At 43.9% G+C, this 20,311-nt stretch overlaps 1 protein-coding gene across 1 annotated transcript in view; it reads right to left on the reverse strand.

The window, feature by feature from the left end:
• Window positions 1-20,311, reverse strand: part of LOC110301141 (maestro heat-like repeat-containing protein family member 7) — a 36,454-nt gene that overhangs the window by 12,021 nt on the left and 4,122 nt on the right. Inside the window, exons 4-16 of the mRNA XM_021171409.2 lie at window positions 20,047-20,169; window positions 19,883-19,962; window positions 19,387-19,516; window positions 18,567-18,653; window positions 12,750-12,857; window positions 12,151-12,286; window positions 11,346-11,434; window positions 9,885-10,034; window positions 7,977-8,131; window positions 1,859-2,003; window positions 1,255-1,427; window positions 671-808; window positions 461-575 (exon numbers count right to left, since the gene is read on the reverse strand). Of these exons, the coding sequence (XP_021027068.1) occupies window positions 461-575; window positions 671-808; window positions 1,255-1,427; window positions 1,859-2,003; window positions 7,977-8,131; window positions 9,885-10,034; window positions 11,346-11,434; window positions 12,151-12,286; window positions 12,750-12,857; window positions 18,567-18,653; window positions 19,387-19,516; window positions 19,883-19,962; window positions 20,047-20,169 (1,629 nt within the window). The remainder of the gene's footprint in view (window positions 1-460; window positions 576-670; window positions 809-1,254; window positions 1,428-1,858; window positions 2,004-7,976; window positions 8,132-9,884; window positions 10,035-11,345; window positions 11,435-12,150; window positions 12,287-12,749; window positions 12,858-18,566; window positions 18,654-19,386; window positions 19,517-19,882; window positions 19,963-20,046; window positions 20,170-20,311) is intronic.

Here is a 20,311-nt window from a genome sequence, read left to right on the forward strand (position 1 = left end):
CACTTTGTAGACCAGGCTGGCCTCGAACTCAGAAATCCGCCTGCCTCTGCCTCCCGAGTGCTGGGATTAAAGGCGTGCGCCACCACGCCCGGCTTGAGAGGTTCCTTTTAACCACTGAAAAGATTAATGGTTTTATACAATGTATATACATTTCTGAATTCTCTACACATTTTCCCCCTGTCCAGTGACTGAACTATAGAGTGACTTCAGCTTGTCAAAGCTGAAGTAACAGCAAGAGAGAAATTTGGGGTCAGAGACAAAGCCTTGGGATTGAGGCAGAGGGAGGCTTGTGACTCAAAGAAACCTCATCAAGAATTCTTACCCCTGTTCCCAGCCTGTCCATGGGCAGAGGTAGACCAGGCCACTTCTCTCCCTGGGAGCCTTCTAGAGGAGTTCCCTGAGCACAGTTGCTTCCCTGGAAGATGTCCCCACTGCCCTCTGCCCACCCTTCACCAGTCACCTCTGTCAGGAACACCAGGGCTGTGAAGTAATTGGTACAGCTTGGGCTCTGGAGGGTCTTAATGAAGCTGCTGAAGACAGGGCGATTGTGCCAGCAGTTCTTGACGACCAGAGATCTGAGATAACAACAGAGTGCTCAGAGTAAGGTGGAGGCCACAGAAGAGGGCCAAAGCACAGAAGGTTCTCCACCCAGGGACAGGACACAGCTCACCTGGCTAGCAGAGTGACTCCTTCATAATGGCTTTCAGGGCTGACAAGCAGTTCCCAGCCACCAAGTGTCTGAATATAAGACATGTGGTCTACGTACCCAGAGCTGCGCATTAAGGTCTTCAATGCCTCTACAGAAGAACTGGGGACACAGCAGGAGTCAGGGAGCTACTGCCAGCCATACTCTCCTAACCCACATGACTCCCACCCATCCTGTGACTAGTGAACTTGGCCATGGAACGCTTCCAGACCAAGAACATTTCACAGTTGAATCGGACAAGGGTTATGAGGGTCTCTGAGGCAGCACAGGAAGCCTGCAGAGACTGGAGGAATGGAATCTAGGTTGTGGCCCACGAATTTTGCTTTGATTTTGCTTTAGTACAAAACAAAAACAAAAACAAAAAAACAAAACGCATTCACCCACTAGGGCAGCCACTTTAAAGTCTTTTCAAGGAAGTCTGGGAAGGCTTATTGAGTCGATGTGTGTGTCATAAGTGTGGAGGATGTAAAAGACCAAGTTAGTGAGGGTGCCAAGGCACTGTGTGCAGAGCATAACCCTTAGCACACTGGCCCAAAGGCCCAAGGTACCTCATGGTGTCCACAGATTCAGTTTCAGGCAGCCCATCCTGGGCCACGGTGCTCCCTTTAGTCACCAGGGAAGAGATTTGGAAAAGCAGTGCCACAAACAGGGAGGCGAAGAAGGTCTGCACCTCGAACTGCTGGCTCGGTACCAGCAGCAGCTCGTGGATGGCCCTGGTGGCCTGGAGTGAAGAGCAGGCCACTTTTACCGTCACTCATAGTTCCTGTCATAGTCCCTATCGCCTGTCCAGGGAAGTCACCGATATTGCCAGCAAGGGAAGACCAAGCACAAGACAGACTGCCTCTAGAACACTGTTATGTGCTCTTGTAACTATAGGTCCACTTTCGCCTCTCAGGGCTCTTCAGCATCCAGGCAGGCCTGGGGTGTTTGCCTTACAACACTGTACCCCCACCTCCAGCACCAAAATCTGGTTCTTCTGTTCTAAGCAAGTCAATTGGCTACAAACCCCCTTTCTCTCCCAGCCTGGAGACTCTGCTATTAGAGTGTCCAACTAAACATGGGTCCCTAAGTGGTACTACTGGTCCATAGACCCCAGGCTAGCCCATCAGAAATCCCGGTGCAGTTCCTTCCCAGCTCCCAGCCCCGCCATACAATCAGTGTTGAGAGCTCTGTTTCATGATCAGCCTCCTGGTCCTGAGGTGCCTGGGGTGAAATTATCTTCTGCAGTAGATACTCCATGATCTCTTGGTAGCTTTTTGGAAAGGAAGCCAGGATTTCCCAGGATTTATGTGTCTCTCTGCAGAGTCAGAAACCACCAACAGTTATAGGCGACCCATTTTCTGCTGTTCTACAGTGCTTTCTTGAAGGCTCTTTACTTCTTCAGGCCCATCCTGGGTTCCTGCTATCATCCTTCCCTGTGTCCCCTCTTCAATTCCTGTCACTTTTCCTTTAGTTCTTTTCACTATCCCATTGCCCTCAGGCTCCACTGTTCCATTACATTGCATATGGGCAAATAGGAAAATGTTCCCTTAGCGCATGGGCCTGATAACATCTAAGACCAAAGCTTGTTGAGTTCCCTTGAATGCATCAGGTCAAGCCCATGACCATGTCAAACACTCCTTAGTTCCACCAACACTGCATCTGGGGCTGGAGATACAGCTCAGTCAGTTGCATGATTGCATAGTATGCATGGTCCCTGGTTCAATCCCATCACTACATGAATTTGGTGCAGTGTAATGCCAGCACATGGGAGATGGAGCCAGGAAGATCAGGAGTTCATGGTCATCTTCAATCAAATAGGTAGTTTGAGGCCAGCTTGGGCTACATGAGTCTCTCCTCCACTCCCATTCAAAAAGAAAGGAAGTAAAGAAGGAGAGGGGAGGGGAGGGGAGGAGAGGGGAGAAGAGATTCCAGACTCCTCCAGCCCCCCAGGTATCAGCATGAGAATGTAGGAGGGGCACCATAGTTACAGCAAAGACACGAGGGAGCAAGTGTGGGACAGCTGCATGATAAAATGTATAAAACAATCTAAGGGACTGACACCCAGGTCTAACCAACTAGAAGAGACCTAGCAATACAACAGTAGGACTGTATCAGATCAAATAAATATAAAGACATTCAGACACAGAGGGTTTACGAACACATTTTTAACCAGTCTTGTATAATAATTTTGCATGTAGTAGAAAACATTTTTTATTTCAAATATCCATTCAACCTATGATAGAATTGATAAGCAGAGCATACCGTTCATACACATCAAAAATCTTAATCTAAAAGGGGGGGGTGTTAAAGATCATGTTCCCCAATTGTTAAAGAGAAGAAATTGATCAAAATGTCTAACATTTGGAGACATGTTCAGTTTAAGACCCTGGGAGAAGGGACTGAGGTGCACATTTTACATATCAAAGCAGACCTGGCCTCCAGGTTCTCCCAGCATCCCTCAGTCCCTACCTAGTACCCCGCCCCCAATCCTGAACATTCCAGTCCAGGGGCTGGGCTGCCTTTGCCCCAGAGGCTCCTCCCTATATAATCCAGACATTTTGATCTGTTTTCTCCTCCTCCTCTTCCTCTTCCTCCTCCTCCTCCTCCTCTTCTTTCTCTTCTTCTCTCTCTCTCCAACCTCTCCCCATGGTGACTCCTCTGGCCTTAATTCCTAGGCCAGTAAACTTGCCCAAGAGCAGCTGCCCAATAAATTTATCAGCCTTTAATATATGCTAATCTGGCTTGAACTGGCTCATTTTACCAGTGGAGAAATAAGCTATCAGACAGAAGTTGTTTAAGATCTTTATAGGGGACTGGTGAGGTGGTTCAGTGGTTAAGAGCACTGACTGCTCTTCAAGAGGTCCTGAGTTCAATTCCCAGCAACCACATGGTGACTCACACCATGTAATGAGATCCAATCCCTCTTCTGGTGTCTCTGAAGATAGTACACACATTAAAATAAATAAATAAATACATAGTTTTTTAAAAAGTTGTTTTAAAAAAAGATCTGTACAGATGTATCATTGGATATTTGATGAAATTTAAAGTTGATTTGTGTTCTTTGTTTTGTTTTGTTTTAATTAGCAGAATAAAGTAGAAACTTCCTTCCCATGATAAGAACATTTATTAGAAATTAATAATAAGCAATTTAAGTTTCTGTTGTCCACCAAGAGTGAGCAAGCCCATTGTAGTCTTGCTGACTACAATGGAAAACACAAAAATCTTTCCTCCCCTTTTCTCAGAGGTTCATAGATACAGACAGAAGTCAGTGAGGAGACAGCTGAGTAATGCTATCAATGAGCTCAATCTAATTTATAAAACTCAAATTGGATTAGGTTCTAAAAAATTAATAAAAGCAGGCAGCTTGGTGACTGAAGCCAGAACAAGGAAAACTAACCTATTGAGGAAAAACCCCTCTTTTATCTCCCAACTTTGACCTACACATGACCCCAGAGCAAAACCGTGCACCAGACACTGGCAACAGAACCTCTGGGTGAAGTTCTGTCTCCCTGGAGCAATAGGAAATGCCCTATGAGTCAGGAGGCATGAGTGAGTCTTTGTTCATTATTCTCTTTCCAATCCCTGTCTGGGTGACTCGGACAGACCCGCAGGGTGGAAGCTGTCCAGCTGCAACGCAAAGAGAAGTGGCTTGGTAGGTAGGGCGAGGAAGAAATCTGCTACTGGTGAGCGTTTGTAACTTGTGTCTGTGGTGCTAGGGATCAATCCTCAGGGCCTTGCACAAGCCTTGTGAGGCTTCCATTGCCTGACCACAGGCTAACACCTGGTACACCATAATACACACGTATTATGGTCCTTGTTGTTTGCCAGATCTTTCCCCACCACCACCCCACTTTATCACCCTGGTAACTGTGCTGTACAAAGAGAGCCCAGCTTGACAAACAGAAGACTTGGGAAAAGATCCTTCAGAGGCAGCAAGTGAGGGCCTGGTTCTATGTGGAAGCCAGCACAGCTCCCACTCTCAGGTTACTCAGGTACTGAAGAAGGCTCAAATAATCCCGAGACAAAGGGAGATAGCGATGTGGGAAAGAAGCAGAACTATCAGCCTAGAAGTCTATTCAGTGAAAATAATTTTCTAATGAGAGTAAAATAGGAAACAGTCTCATGCGAAAAAAAACTAAGGGAAATTTTGTTACTCAAAGACGTGAAATCTTTTCAGTGAAATCTTAATGAAAGTCTTTAGCTGAGGAGAAATTTTATTATATGAAAATAAGAACTTTGATAATAAAAAGTAAAAATAATAAAAAATAATAAAAATAGTAAATATTTGGGTAGCTGTAATGGATCATTTTCTCCTCTTAGTTTAAAAATACACATGACTGTGGACAAGAAAAACAACAACCTTTGACAGTCTATTCAGTATATGTACATGTGACATAGATGACAGCCATCATATGAAGCAAGGAAGACAATAGAAACTGTAGGATCTTCCTTTTCCTAAAGTTATTGACATTAGCTCTTAGTAGGCTGCAGTGTGGCCATATAAACTCTTAACCACTGAATAAATTAAAAGTAAAATCTGATCTAATAAATGTCCAGGTAAAGAAAAATGGATACAAGAAAGAACTCAAGTAAGTCAAAAAGTTGCAGAAAACAGGCTCGAGATATACAAAACAGAGAGACAGAAAACAATGATAAAACTGTGCATAAATCCAAAGAAACCACCAATTACATTAATTGTAAATGGTTTAAATTTATAATTTATTAAAAGGGAAGGATTTTCAGATCTAGCACATGATCTAGCTTTGTGGTAGACCATTTGGCCCAACATGCATGAGACTCTAAGGTCAATCCACACAACCACAAAAAGCCAGTATGGACACATACAAAAACCCCTAAAATGTACCTGTGTATTATGTAAAAGAAACTTATTTTAGATATATTAGTTAACATAAAAGAACAGAAAAACAAATGATGTCCTAGTCTAAAAGGTACAATTTACTATATTAATAGGATGAGATAGAAAAAAAACCACACAATCATTTTAGTAGATGTAATTAAAATATTTAACTAAATTTAATTTCCATTTGTGATAAACACTCTTAATAAAAAACTGCAACTGCAAAGGAACTTTCTTTAATACTATTTGAAATACTTAAAGTTTTATCTTGTTTGGGGTTGGAAAGATGACTCATTGGTTTGGAGTACATACTGCTCTAGAAGAAAGAGTTCCCAGACTTGGTTCCCAGCACTCACATCAGACAGCTTCACAACCATCTATAAATAGATGGTCCAGCTCCAGGGGATCTGATGCCCTCTTTACAAATCCACCTATACATAGATTTATAGATGATATATAGGTTTATAGATATTTAGTTATATAGATGATATGTCGATATATAGATGATATATAGACATATAGATGATATATAGATATTTAGATATGTAGATTATATAAATGTATAGATATATAAATTAGATATATAGATATATATATAGATGTATAGATGTATAGATATAGAGATGTATAGATATAGAGATATAGATATATAGATATATAAATAGATACATAGATATAGATATAGAGATATAGAGATAGAGATAGATAATATAGAGATATAAAGATAGAGAGATAGAGAGATAGAGATATATATAGACATTGTGTGTGTGTGTATGTCAAAAGACATTTGTGCTGCTGAAGAAATGGATTAGCAGTCAAAAGCACTGGCTGCTCTCCCAAAATGCCTGGGTTCCATTCTTAGCACTCACATGGCAGTTCACAACCATCTGTAACTCCAGTTCCAGGGAATCCAACACCTTCTTCTGGCCTCTGTTAGTATCAGGCATGCACATGGTGCCCAGGCATGCATATAAACAAAACACCCATACACACAAAGTTAAACTAAATTAAATTAAAGACAACTTGTGAGAATCTGCTTTTCCTTATACCATGTGGGACCCAGAGTTTGAACTTGAGTCATCAGACGTGGTGACAGTATCTTTACCTGCTAAGCCATCCACATATTATATGGTTTTAGATACAGGACACTGTGGAAAAGGCAAAATGATGGGGATAGAAGACAGACAAGTGGCTGCCAGCAACCGAGGGGCCAGCAAGGAGCTGGCCCTAGGAAGCACACGGGAACTGGGGAGGTGGTCATGGACTTTTGCCGCCATGGCTGCTGATGATTCTTGTGACTATACATACATTTAAAGAATCTATATAACTGTATGTTAAAACAGTGAGCTTGCTACATGTATAGTAACTTTTTATTTAAAAAAGAAAATTAAAATTATAATATAGTATAGCCTTACAATATAAGACCAAGAAGCCATTCAAATTTGGCCTATTACAGAGTTTTAACTTAGAAAATTCTGTAATAAAACATTAAATGGAAAGATATACAAATTAGTAATACAGTATGGGCTTAACTATGCATATATATTGTATAGAATATAACACATACATTGTATAGAATATATATTTTATAAATAACACATATGTGTTATATAATATAGTATACATATATTATATATAAATAGTTTTTCTTTTTTCTTTTTCTTTTTCTTTTTTTTAAATAAATGCTTTGGAACTTCTATTTTGAACTGTTTTGGAATCTTTTCAGTTTTCATCGTCCCCACATTGATTTTTTTTTTAAGTACACTCACTTATATGAGTACACTGTGTGTCTTTAGACACACCAGAAGAGGGCATCAGATCCTATTACAGATGGTGGTGAGCCATCATGTGGTTGCTGGGATTTGAACTCAGGACCTCTGGAAGAGCAATCAGTGCTCTTAACCACTGAGCCATTTCTCCGACCCATAAATAGTTTTTCTACCTGCTTTCAGAAGATAGACAAATTATAAATTACACCCAAATGATAACATAAGGAGCTATTCGCTAAAATTTAATACATTGTTTTTGCTTTGCTCTTTCTAAATTTTACATGCTTCCAAGATTTTCTGTGGTAAAGCAGACAGCTGTTAGGATCACTCTTCTATGAATAAATAAGAAAATATTCAATCTTTGAATATATGGCAAGAATAAGCTAGGGACTGGGGAGACGCATCTGGAGCCCCAGCACCTCCACATAAAGTTGCATACAGCAGCTCACGTCTGTTAACCCAGGACTGGGGAGGCAGAGAGCCAGGTCCCGGGAGCCTGGTGACAAACTCATCAAACTGCACTGGTGAGTCCTAGCTTCAGTGAGAAACCCTGTCTGAGAAAAATAGGGTGGTTAAGGAAGAAGATACACATTACTGTCTCTGGCCACCACACACATGTGTACAAATCTGCAGACACATATGTAGCTGACGGGTAGCTCACCTTTGTGATTGGTCCTTTATTTTAAACAGCGTCAGGATAACCTCCTCTGTGTGGGACTGGACCAGCAATTGGAAGACCTTCTTTATGGTATTCTGGGCAGTTTTCTCGGTGGCTCTGTCTATGTGGTAGTAAATTAACTTGATGATTTCTGACACCTGAAAGAGTGGGATGGGGGCTTTTTCTGGACTGCAACACCGGCAGAACAGGAGTCACAGGCCACTGAAGTGTGTGGCTGCAAACAATATAGTATCTAGTGTCAGGACCAAGTCCACCTCTGTCTGCAGCACTTGGCTCTGGCCAGATGATCCCAATGGACCCATAGCTCCAGACTTTCAGAGGGGCAGACAGAATGCAGTCATGGAGGAAAACATGGCATAAAGAATAAAGGAAGAATGACTTGGGAAATGAGAGATGGCCATGTGACAAGAGGAGATGGCCGACAGAACCGTGTGCTGCTAAGCCAGCCTGTTTGGTAGGCTAGAAGTGTTCTCAGCTTCCAATATATTCAATGAGTTTATAAGCATACCCCATTGTCTTAGTCAGGCTAGAAGTGTTCTCAGCTTCCAATATATTCAATGAGTTTATAAGCATACCCCATTGTCTTAGTCAGGGTTTCTATTCCTGCACAAACATCATAACCAAGAAGCAGTTGGGGAGGAAAGGGTTTATTCAGCTTACACTTCCATACTGCTGTTCATCACCAAGGAAGTCAGGACTGGAACTCAAACAGGTCAGAAAGCAGGAGCTGATGCAGAGGCCATGGAGGGATGTTCTTTACTGGCTTGCTCAGCCTGCTCTCTTATAGAACCAAGACTACCAGCCCAGAGATGGTCCCACCCACAAGGGGCCTTTCCCCCTTGATCACTAATTGAGAAAATGCCTTACAGTTGGATCTCATGGAGGCATTTCCTCAACTGAAGCTCCTTTCTCTGTGAAAAATCCAGCTGTGTTAAATTGACACAAAACTAGCCAGTACACCCATCATCATCATGTCAAGATGTATCTGCATGTTTCCATGTTGTCAAGGTATGAGTCAGAAGTGGACCCATGTGTCCCCCATGGGTCCATGCCTTCAACACTTGTTCCTCGGCTCTTAGCATTATTTTGGGAGGCTATGGAACCCTCAGGGAGACCTAGCTAGTGACTCTAGGGCCAGGCCTCTGAAGGCGATAGCCTGGGCTCTGGTTCCTGTCTCCTCTTCCACACACTCCTGCTGCCATGCACTGAGAGTCTCCTTGCCATGTGTACCTTGTCAGGGTAGACAGAAAACCTCTGAAACTGGGAACCGAAACAAATCTTCCCTTCTGTTTTGTTTTGTTCTGTTTTGTTTGTTTGGAGACAGGATTTCTCTGTGTAGCCCTGGCTGTCCTGGAACTTGCTCTATAGACCAGACTGGCATAGAAATCACAGAGATCTGCCTGCCTTTATCCTAACAGTTAAGCCCGAATGCTGGGATTAAAGGTGTACAGCAGCCAGCTCCCCTTCGTTCTTAAAATTGTATCTGCCAGGCCTTTGGTTGGTCACGAATACCTACCTTTGTCCTCAACCAGGCATTCTCTCACCGATATGAAGGAGCAGCTACACACACAGAACACATGCATAGTGTGTGGAAGCAGGAGGAATGACCGAGGTCTCTCCTGGTCCTGTGAGGCCATAGCACTCCTCTACTCTACCTTCAACCTAATTCTTTCCATCCTAGTGGAGACAGAGGCCTGGACATCACTACTTCATTCTTCTCCACAGAAATAGCTTTTGCACTATTCTGAAAACAGCTCACCAAAGTCAGCTTTTCTCTTTGGAGTTAAGGGATTTGAGTTTCCTCAAGCTCACGTTGCTAAGACATAAATCCAGATTCCCCCAAGACAAAACAGAAAGACATCGAAGCAGGGAGCCCCCCTAAAAACCTACCTTGGCAACTTCTGTAGCAGAGTGCCTCAGGACCATCTTTAACATCTTGGAGGCTGCAGAGATATCGTTCGGGCTGCCGTTGATCATGGACTCCAGGGCCACCAAAATCACATTGGCTCTCTCCACAGGGGTCAGGTATTTCCTGAAGAACTGAGAGAAGAGAGGAGCTCTCCATTCCAGCTTCCCACGTGAGGACTGCCCCCCAAAGCATCTGGCATCTGCCCGCAGAGACCCAGCAGGCAGGGTTCAGCTAGCAGACAGCCAGGGAAGCATTTATGGCGTAAAGTCACCTCCAGAGTGCCACCTACTCTGATGTCCCCAAGAGGAGCGATAGTCCAGACAGCGGGACACAGAAGAGGCTGGCAAAGGCCTTTTCTTTCTAAACATGAAATGCAGTTAGGTGAGCCCCTTGGAAGCAGGCTCTATGCCTAGTGACTTTACAGTATTCCAAAGCAAGCAGAAAGGCAGACATGCCCAACACAGGACTCTGCGAATGTGAAGCTCACTGCAATCAACCAACATTGGTACCAATGTTGTGTGTGGCTTCACCGTTGGTATCTAGGGAGGAGTGTGAACAAGATGCTCGATGACTTTGCCCTCTGGGTACTCACCATCATCCCAAATAGTGTGGAGGGAAAAGCTAATAGTGGCCGTGGCAGGGCACTGAGATTAGCTAGAAAGACTGAGTCCAGTCCTGAGGAGACTGGGGAGCAAGGTACAGCAATGAGGTAGACTATGTGAAGGCAAGGGTGCACAGGACCTCAGTGTGACTAGAGCATCCTACGAGGAAGACTGGGGAAAGCAGGAAGAGGAGACTGAGGGAGGACAAGGCAGGACAGGTAAGGGAGGAACCAGACCACAATGGCCTCTCTGGACCCACAGAGGAGGTTCAGCCTGCAGAGTAAGGAGAACAGTTTGCACTCGGCCTGAAGGAAACTCGGAGAGGTTTGTATTTTAGAAACATTTTTCCTGATGACAGAGAAGTGGCTGGAAATGGAACACTTAGTAAGAGGCTGCTGTAGTAACCAGGCAAGAGGTGATGGGGACTCAATTACAGTAACTGATGTGGGGCTGCAGCAGGGTGGACAGATTGAAGAGCCAAACGGGAGGAAGAGACAGACGGGTGTGGTGTGGAGTTGGATGTGAAGAGGACGAGAAGAAGGAGCAGAGGGTGTTTTCTATGTATCTGGCTGGGGTGACCTGGGTTGACTGAACTTAGGGACATCAGCACTTCTTTCTAAAACCCTCTTGGTGACCTCAAAGTTCACAGGACTCAAGTGTCACTAGGAGAGGATATGCCTCACACTTTTAGCCACCTGTCTCTGAGAACTTGGACTTTGAAAGCGCTCCTATTTGTAGGGATCATTACTTCTATAATCTACTCTCCAGCCTCCTTTCTCCCCTGCTAGCTCCCACCACCACTACCTCTGGACATCCCATGCATGTGGGTATCTGGGTTACCAGTGTGAGACTCTGCATGTTGGCCGTCAAGTTTCCACGGAATTGCTTCTGCAAGTTCTTCAGGATGGCCTCCGTCTTCGGTCTGATACCTCCAATCCAAAAACAGCAAGTTAAGGGGCTGGGCCTTAACAGTGAAAAATGAACCCATGCTCCCATCTCTCCTCCAAGCTTCTGAGGGCCATGGAGACAAATAGATGAAAAGGCATTGGCCCAAAAGAACAGAGGGACTTCTCTAGCACTCTAGGGAGGTGAGGGGGAGGATGTGGATTAGGAGTCAAGCTGGCCCCTGTTCCAAATGTGTGAACCCCACCCCACACTGTCCCTCCACTGAATCATAAGAAGCCAGGGTCTCTGAAATTGCTTTTGGGGGAGTTTGCAAATGCCTTGGTACCTCTGTGAGCATGACTATTTGAAACAGAAGGGTTAGATTGGAGAGGTAAAGCCCCCACATTTGTTCTGCAAGAAAAACTGCTTACTCTCCTGGTACTGTTCATATGGTTGGGATGGGGCAGCTGGGAAATACTGAGAACCCAGGTGGATCCCACAAGTGACTGTAAACTTAGCTGCCCTCCTAAGGATGTCATTGAAACGGACACAGTATCAGATATGGGGCTGGCATTTATCCAAGGAAAGGTTGTTGGTTTCGTCAATTGATCTCCTGGTCTCTCTGCATCATGGTATATCATGCCTCTCTCAGATGCCCCTGCTAGAGGGAGCGGCCTTTTGCGGTAAGTCTGAAACAATGCCTCTATTCACCGATTCCGTGCATCCAGCTGCAAGTGGCCCCAGAGTGCAGTTCACTTACTTCTCTGAAGCACGAGGATGATGAACAGGTAGTTCAGTGCCTCTAATGCGCCTGTAGAGATGTCTTGGCTGGGATTCAGGCAGAGGATGCTGAAGGTGCCCACCAGTTTCCCAGTTATGGAGAACGATGCCATGTTCTGACAGGAAGCAGAAATAATCGCCTCTCCTCATCCTGAGGGAACCTCTCCCTGCTGTGGTCCCCACCCCAAACTTCTTCCTTCCACCACTGTATCTATGTATCCCATCTCTTCTACCCTACAATATCCTGGCCAAGAAAAGTTTCCCTAGCCAACCTGCAAGGGAAAGGACAGACAGAGAGCCCTGAAACACGTTACTCCAAGGGCACTGGGTCTCTATCTAGCTGTATAGGCCAAGGACTTCAAGTAGGCTCATCAAAGCTTATTAGGCCCAGGACAAACCCAAGAACAAATTGAGCTTCTTGATTGTCAGGGACAGAAATAAACCCTGATGCAGTAAAGTGGCACACACTCTGATTACACGCCCCCCAGTTGCCCCTGCAGAACCCTGGCTCAGGCAGTGTCTCTGTCCAGAGAAGCAAGGCATGCTGGGTCAGTCTTGCGACAATCAACAAATACTCACTGACAGTTCAGAGAAATTACAAATGAACCTCAGCAATCGGGAGATAGTGCCCAGGGCTCGGATCTGCTCGTACATTTTGTCTGACATCATTAACCAGGGTAAGATGATCTGCAGAAGGGACAGAGAGGCTCATCAACATGGCGGCGGAACAGCGCTCCCTTCCTAGCTGGACAATCAGAAGGAACAACAGGAGGAAGCTACAGCGAACTTGGAAGGGAAGTCCTAATTCATTCAATCTGTTCCCTTTTGAGTCTTTTCACACAGGAAATGCAGAGGGGTGGTGTGGGAGGGGAGAGAGAGAGAGAGAGAGAGAGAGAGAGAGAGAGAGAGAGAGAGAGANAGAGAGACCACCCATACCTGGTATCAAATACAAACTCTAACAAGTCACAGATGTATACTTAAAATCTAGAATTAAGCTGGTCTGGTCTGGGCAGCTCACACCTATAACCCTAGCATTCAGTAGACAGAGAGAGGTAGGAGGACGGCTGTGAGTTCAAGACAAGCCTGAGTTTTATTTCTTCATGTGCAGTGACTCAAGTATGCAGTATCTTTAATATCTTTTCATCAAGTTCTGCTGGGTAACCTGTATTGTGAGAGGGGTCTATGACAGTCCCCTTGACCTACTGCTTGAAGGAAGGTAGCTCCCACCAGCTAGTGGGAGCTTGAAAGCCTATGGTGTCTAGTAGAGGTATTATCCCTCTATATAGTGGAACATCATTTAAACTCTTTATATATTGTTTTTATGTAGAGTTTACCCTAAATATCTTTACTATTATTCTACTGTTCAAAGTCAAATTAAAATAAATTATGTCACTATAGTTTTATAGGAAAAAAATTTTTTTAAACAAAGTAGCAAATATAATCCAAATTTTGTTGCATATAAAATAACCTGTTTTCTGGTCATCCTACCAAAAGCAACTGTCAACCCAATCCCCACCAAGATCATAACACAAATCTTTACAGACCTTGAAAGGACAATTCTTAACTTTGTATGGAAGAAAGAGAAAACAGGGTGGTTAAAACAATCCTGTACAATAAAAGAACTGCTGGAGGTATCACTGCTCCTGATTTCAATTGTACTACAGAGCTATAGTAATAAAAACAGCATGGTATTGACATAAAAACAGGTCTGTTGTTCAATTGCATCAAATTGAAGACACACACACCTATGGACTTTTTTTATGAAGACCCCTGAAACACACACTAGAAAAACAAGACAGCATTTTCAACAAATGGTACTGACTAAACTGGATGTCCACATATAGAAGAATGCAAATACATCATTTCTACCTCCCCGCAAAAACTCAAGTCCAAGTGGATCAAAGCTGGCAATATAAAACTACATACACCAAACCTAATAGGAGAGAGTGTGGGGAAAAGCCTTGAACACATGGGAGAGAAGACAGTCTCCTGAACAGAACACCAATAGCTCAGGCACTAAGATCAACAACTAAAAAATAGGACCTCATGAAACCAAAAAGCTTGTATAACACAAAGGACACTGTCAGTCAGACAAAGTGGCAGCTGACAGGATGGAAAAAGGTTTTTACCAACTCTACATCTGATAGAGGACTAATATCCAAAATATATAGCGAGCTCAAGAAACTAGATATCAAAAAACAAAAACAAAAAAACCCCACAAATAATCCAATTAAAAATACAGTTCAGGGCTGGAGAGATGGCTCAGCAGTTAAGAGCACTGACTGCTCTTTCAGAGGTCCTGAGCTCAATTCCCAGCAACCATATGATGGTTCACAACCATCTGTAATGGACCCTTTTCTGGTGTTTCTGAAGACAGCTGCAGTGTACTCATATACATAAAATAAACAAATATTTTTTTTAAAAAAGGAGAGTACAGATCTAGATGGAATTCTCAATGGTACAATCTCAAAGTGGATGAGAAACACTTAAAAGAAATATTTAACATCCTTAGCCATCAGGGAAATGCAAATCAAAATTACTTTGAGATCTTATACCTATCAAAATGGATAAGATTGATAACAGAAGTGACAGCTCATGCTGGTGAGGATGTGGAGCAAGGGGACTCTCCTCCATTGCTGATGGAAGTGCAAACTTGTACAGTCACTATGGAAATCATTGTGTCAGTTCCTCAGAAAATTGGAGTTATCTCCCTCAAGATCCAGCTATACTGCTCTTGGGCATATACCCAAAAGATGCTTCATCTTATTATGAGAACACTTGCTCAGCTATGTTCGATGCAGCTTTATTCATAATAGCCAGAAACTGGAAACAACCTAGATGTCCCTCAACCAGAGAATGGATATACAAAATGTGGTACATTTACACAATGGAGTATTGCTCAGCTGTCAACAAAAATGACATCATGAAATTCACAGGCAAATAGATGGAAGTAGAAAAAAAATCATCCTCAATGAGGTAAACCAAACTCAAAAAGACAAATATGGTATGAATTCACTTATAAGTAGGTATTATCTGTTAACTAAACGATAACCATGCCGCAATCCATAGACCCACAGAGGTAAGGTAAAGAGGAGGGATCTGTGGGATGGGACTAAAAGATTCCTAGGAAGGGGAAATAGAATAGACTTTTCTTCTAGACAGGATTTCTTTCTGTAGTCTTAGCTGTCCTGGAATTTGCTTGGTAGACAGGTCAGCATCAAACTCAGAGATCTGCCTGCCTCTGTCTCCCCAGTACTGGGGTTAAAGGTGTGAACTACCACCACACAGCTAGAATAGATTTTATGGGTGGACTAGGAGCAAGTGAGGACCGGAGAAGGAAGAATCAGGTGGGAAGATGGGATGGAGGGAGAGGGTGTGGAGAGAGACTGCTGGAATCTGTGGGGTGGGATGGAAATCTAGTACAGTAAAAAATTCCTGGAATCTCAAAGGCGATCCAGTGAGGACTCCTAGTAATGGGGATATAGTCTCAACCAGCCACCTTTTGTATCCAGGAAAGGTTTCCAGTGGTGGGTCTGAATTGCATTCAATTGAGTTGTTGGCCAACAGGGTCTCACTGAAATCTCAAAATAACTAAGCATCAGGCTGATGCTTAGACAAGAAGGGTAGCTCTCCACAAGCTGATGATAGGTTCCTGGTGCTGAGGACTGCATCCATATAACTCCTGGAACACGGAGAAGCTGAGCTTGTGCCTACATGGAGCCTTCTCCCTATGTTCTCCCTCTTTGGTGTGGGAAGGTACTCTGCAGGCAACTGAAAGAGAAACATGGACACCAACCTAGCCACAAAACCTTTGACCTACAATCTGTCTTGCCTGAAAATTAGGTTAGGGCCATGGTAACACAGAATGTGTTGTAGTAGCCGGTCAATGTTTGATTTGCCTTAAGGCCCACTCCATGAGAAAGAACCCATGCCAGAAACTGGAAACTGGGTAACCAAGGACCAAAGACCAGATATCTCAAAGACCTAGGATAAAACCACACACAATTGGTCTAAACACAACAGCAAAACAAAACAAATTAATAAAAAGATTCCTAATGATATCCTGCTATACTCATAGGTCAGTGCCTTATCCAATCATCATCAGAGAGGCTTCCTCTGTAACAGATAGGAACAGATTCGAAAACACAGCCAGGTATTATGCAGAGGGAGAGAAAGAGAGAGTCTAGATGGGATGTCTTCATCAAATCCTTCCCCTCATAGATCAGGAAATCCCACAGAAGAGGGGGCAGAAAGACTGTAAGAGCCAGAGGGGGTGGAGGACACCAGAAGAACAAGACCATTTAAATCAACTAAGCAAGGTACGTGTGAGCTCTGCTGATTATATAGTATAAGCTATTAGGGTAGTATTTTCAGGACTCCTGAATATGTGAACAAGTGGGTCTCTGACTCTCTGACCTATTCTTGGAACTCGAACGTTGGGTTGCCGTGCCCAACTTGGATATGAAAGCTTTTGCTTCATCTTATTATATTTTATTTTGTCAGGTTTGGGTGTTATCTCTTAGAAACCTGTTCTCATCTAAGGAGACACAGAAGGAGTGTGGATCTGGAGGGGAGAGGAGATGGGAAGGAACTGAGAGGAGGAGAGGGAGGGAAAACTATAATCAGGATATATCGTATGAGAAAAGAAACTGTTTCCAATTAAAAGGAGAGAAATAGGATGCAGACAACTGTTTTGAAATAAATAATAAAAAATAAAACCAACCCATTTTCTATGAAAGGTTGAAAACTTTTTTAAAAAAAAAGGTTCATTTATTTTATGTATGAATATCTTGCCTGCATGTACCAATGCCTGCCTGGTGCCATGGATCCCCTGGTACTGGAGTTACAGACAGTGGTGAGCTGCCATGTGGGAGCTAGGAACTGAACTGAGGTCCTCTGGAGAAGCAGCTGATGTTCTTAACCTCTGAGCCAGCTCCAAATCTGGTTGAAAACTTTTGTATGGTGCTATTTTATTTTCTGTTGTACATATATATTATATGTTGAGAGACTATATGTATGCGTGTGTGTATGTACATATTTTATATTTAAGTATATATGTTTAAGACAAAGTCTCCCTGCCGGGCAGTGGTGGCACATTCCTTTAATCCCAGAACTTGGAAGGCAGAGGCAGGTGGATTTCTGAGTTCAAGGCCAAGCCTGGTCTACAAAGTGAGTTCCAGGACAGCCAGGGCTACACAGAGAAACTCTGTCTTGAAAAACAAAACAAACAAACAAACAAACAAACAAAGTCTCCCAATCTAGTCCAGATTGGCCTCAAACTCGTTGCAGTCCTCCTGCTTCTGCATTTCAGTGTTGTGTTTATAGACACTACGCCTGGATTCATCCTTGGAGAACCAGAAGCCTAGTAATGAATCCTGAGGACTTCACCCTGACCAGGACTCTGAGCTCAGTGCCTCCCTTCCCCCACAAACTCAGAAGATAACAGGGGGGTTGTTGTTGCACTCACAATGAGGTGTCTATAAAGCATGGAAACGTCTCTCAACAAACACACCAGTACTTCCCCAAGCGCTGTGTCACTTTCTTGCAGAGGAATAAATGTCTCCTCTAGTTGCAAAATACCTGGACACTCTTATCTCTTTATTTGTAGTCATATGGAATCTTATGCAAAATATTGTACCTCAGGCAATAACCATTTTGCTCATGAATGCTATTTTCTCTCTTTTTGAATTTTTTAAAATTTTTATCAGATATTTTCTTCATTTACATTTCAAATGCTATCGCAAAAGTCCCCAATACCCTCCCCCAGCCCGCCCTGCTCCCCAACCCACCCACTCCCGCTTCCTGGCCCTGACATTCCCCTGTCCTGGGCATATGATCTTCACAAGACCAAGGGCCTCTCCTCTCATTGATGGCCGATTAGGCCATCCTCTGCTATATATGCAACTAGAGACACAGTTCTGGGGGATACTGGTTGGTTCATATTGTTGATCCTCCTATGAATGTTATTTTCAAGGGACTCTAAGCTATATTCCTAATTCAAACTTGTTCTCAGGAAGTAAAAATTAGTCAAAACTAAGAATATTTTAAAGAAAAAAAGTGCTTTGTAATGCACTTTTTGAGTCTCCTCTATTTAAGAAATAGAGGAGTGGCCTACGGAATGAACATTGATCTGATCTCAGAGCAGTGACACCATGCGACAGTACACTACAAAGGTTTGAGTGTAACCTGGGCATAAATATGATCACTGCTAACACTGCAGCATACCCAATTCTAGATGGCAAAGGGTCCTGATGACTGTGGTTCCCAAACATCCTAAGAACACGTTGGGGGAGACACGGGACTGCATCCTCACCAACTCTTGTCATGGACCTTTCCTGCCTACCTAGCATAGCGTACAGGAAACAGTGTGGGATTCTGGTTTCTGCAGCCACCTACCTCTACAAAGCTTTGCAGTATAACCATATTGGGGCTCATGTCTTCCATCACAAGAGCTTGGAGCATATCATCCAAGGCCTGAATCGTCTGGAAGGGAGGAGACATGGAGGGTGCCACATGCTTGCTTAGCTTCCTGACAACACTCTCTTCACCCCCTCCACAGGATTCTCAGCATTAGAGAGTTGTCCTACCAGTTTACAGAGACCTCCGTGTTTTATTTTTACAATTCTGGGAACCGATGGCTCTTGGGTGCTAAGCAAATGCTTTACCACCGAGCTATACACCCAGCCACAATTGTTTTTAAACTTTTACTTATTTTTAAAACATTTGTTTATTTATTTTATGTATGTGAGTCACTGTCTTCAGACACACCAGAAGAGGTCATCGGATCCCATTACAGGTGGTTGTAAGCCACCATGTGGTTGCTGGGAATTGAATTCAGGACCTCTGGAAGAACAGTCAGTGCTCTTAACTGCCGAGCCATCTCTCCAGCCCTTCTCAACCCCATTTTCAAAACCAAATATCCTTGGGAAAATTTGGCAGTCCTTTTGACAATTATTCCCTATAGTCTCTGGATTTTGTTGGTAGACTATCTAAGATTATAGATGGCATGTGAGTTTCAGAGAGAAAAGGTATGGGTGTAACCATTCCCTGGGAAACCCAGAATGACAGACAGTAAGCTGAATGGAGGACAGGGGGACTTGGGCTCCTGAAGGAGGAGCCAGAGCAGGAGGAAGGCCAGGAAGCCAAGCCAACAGGAGGTAGTCCCCAAGACAAACTCATTCCCATAGAGATCTGCAGCAAGACACATGGGGGTTACCTGGAGGTAGAGACTAGCGCTCTCCTTTCGGTCTAGACTGGGCATGATGAGAGGCAGGGAGAATGTGCTCTCGATGCTAACATTGACCAGATCCAGCTTCTGGCATAAGTGGAAAGGTGGCTTCACCTGACTTGGGGGAGAAGTGGTGATGAACAAGGGACTTAGGGCATCCTGTGTGAGGCGGAGGGATATTTTCAAACCCTCTGGGGGAAACTGCTCGGCTACTCTCTGAGGTACAGAAAGCTGTGGGCCATCTTCCTTTGATTCCTTGTCAGAGCAGGAGAACATTGATCAGGGAGGCGTCCTACACTAGATTTCCTAACAGATTTCCAAAAGCCACCCCCACCTCTCCCGGCATCTGGCTGATGAATTGGCCACCAAAGACTCTGCCACCTTGATCCTCTAGTCAAGTTCCCAGACTTAGCCTGTCCTCCCAACCCACACGTTCTCAGGGTCAGAGCCCCAGAGGCTAGGAGAGGGTCCATGGGGGAGGAACCTCAGGGCCACGATGCAGAGCATGGCTTGCTGGCGCACGCTACTATCCAAGATCTGAGGGGGTTCTTCCAGGATGAATGTCTAGAAAGACCAGGAAAAAATGAGAATTTACCTCAAAGAGGGATACCAGCCTCAGGTCTAGGATGAAGATATGTTCTTTCTCACCTCAATTTTCTTAGCCAGAAGGGTTTTTGGATAGTACTTATTCATGTTGCCATTGGCCTGGTCACGCACAACGCTGCTCAATGTTGCCACAGCATTCAGGAAACTGAGCTTGTCTAATTGGGACTGGGACAGAAGACAAAGCCAGTCTCAGGGCAGGACCTGAGACCTGCACCCCACACTTTGTCCACTCCCAACTCAACCAGACAGTGCTACACATCACTGGTATCTAGGGTCTTTGTAGCCTTCTGGGGACAGTAGGGCCAAG

Source organism: Mus caroli, chromosome 1, assembly GCF_900094665.2.
Source record: "Mus caroli chromosome 1, CAROLI_EIJ_v1.1, whole genome shotgun sequence".
Classification (NCBI taxonomy): Eukaryota; Metazoa; Chordata; class Mammalia; order Rodentia; family Muridae; genus Mus; species Mus caroli.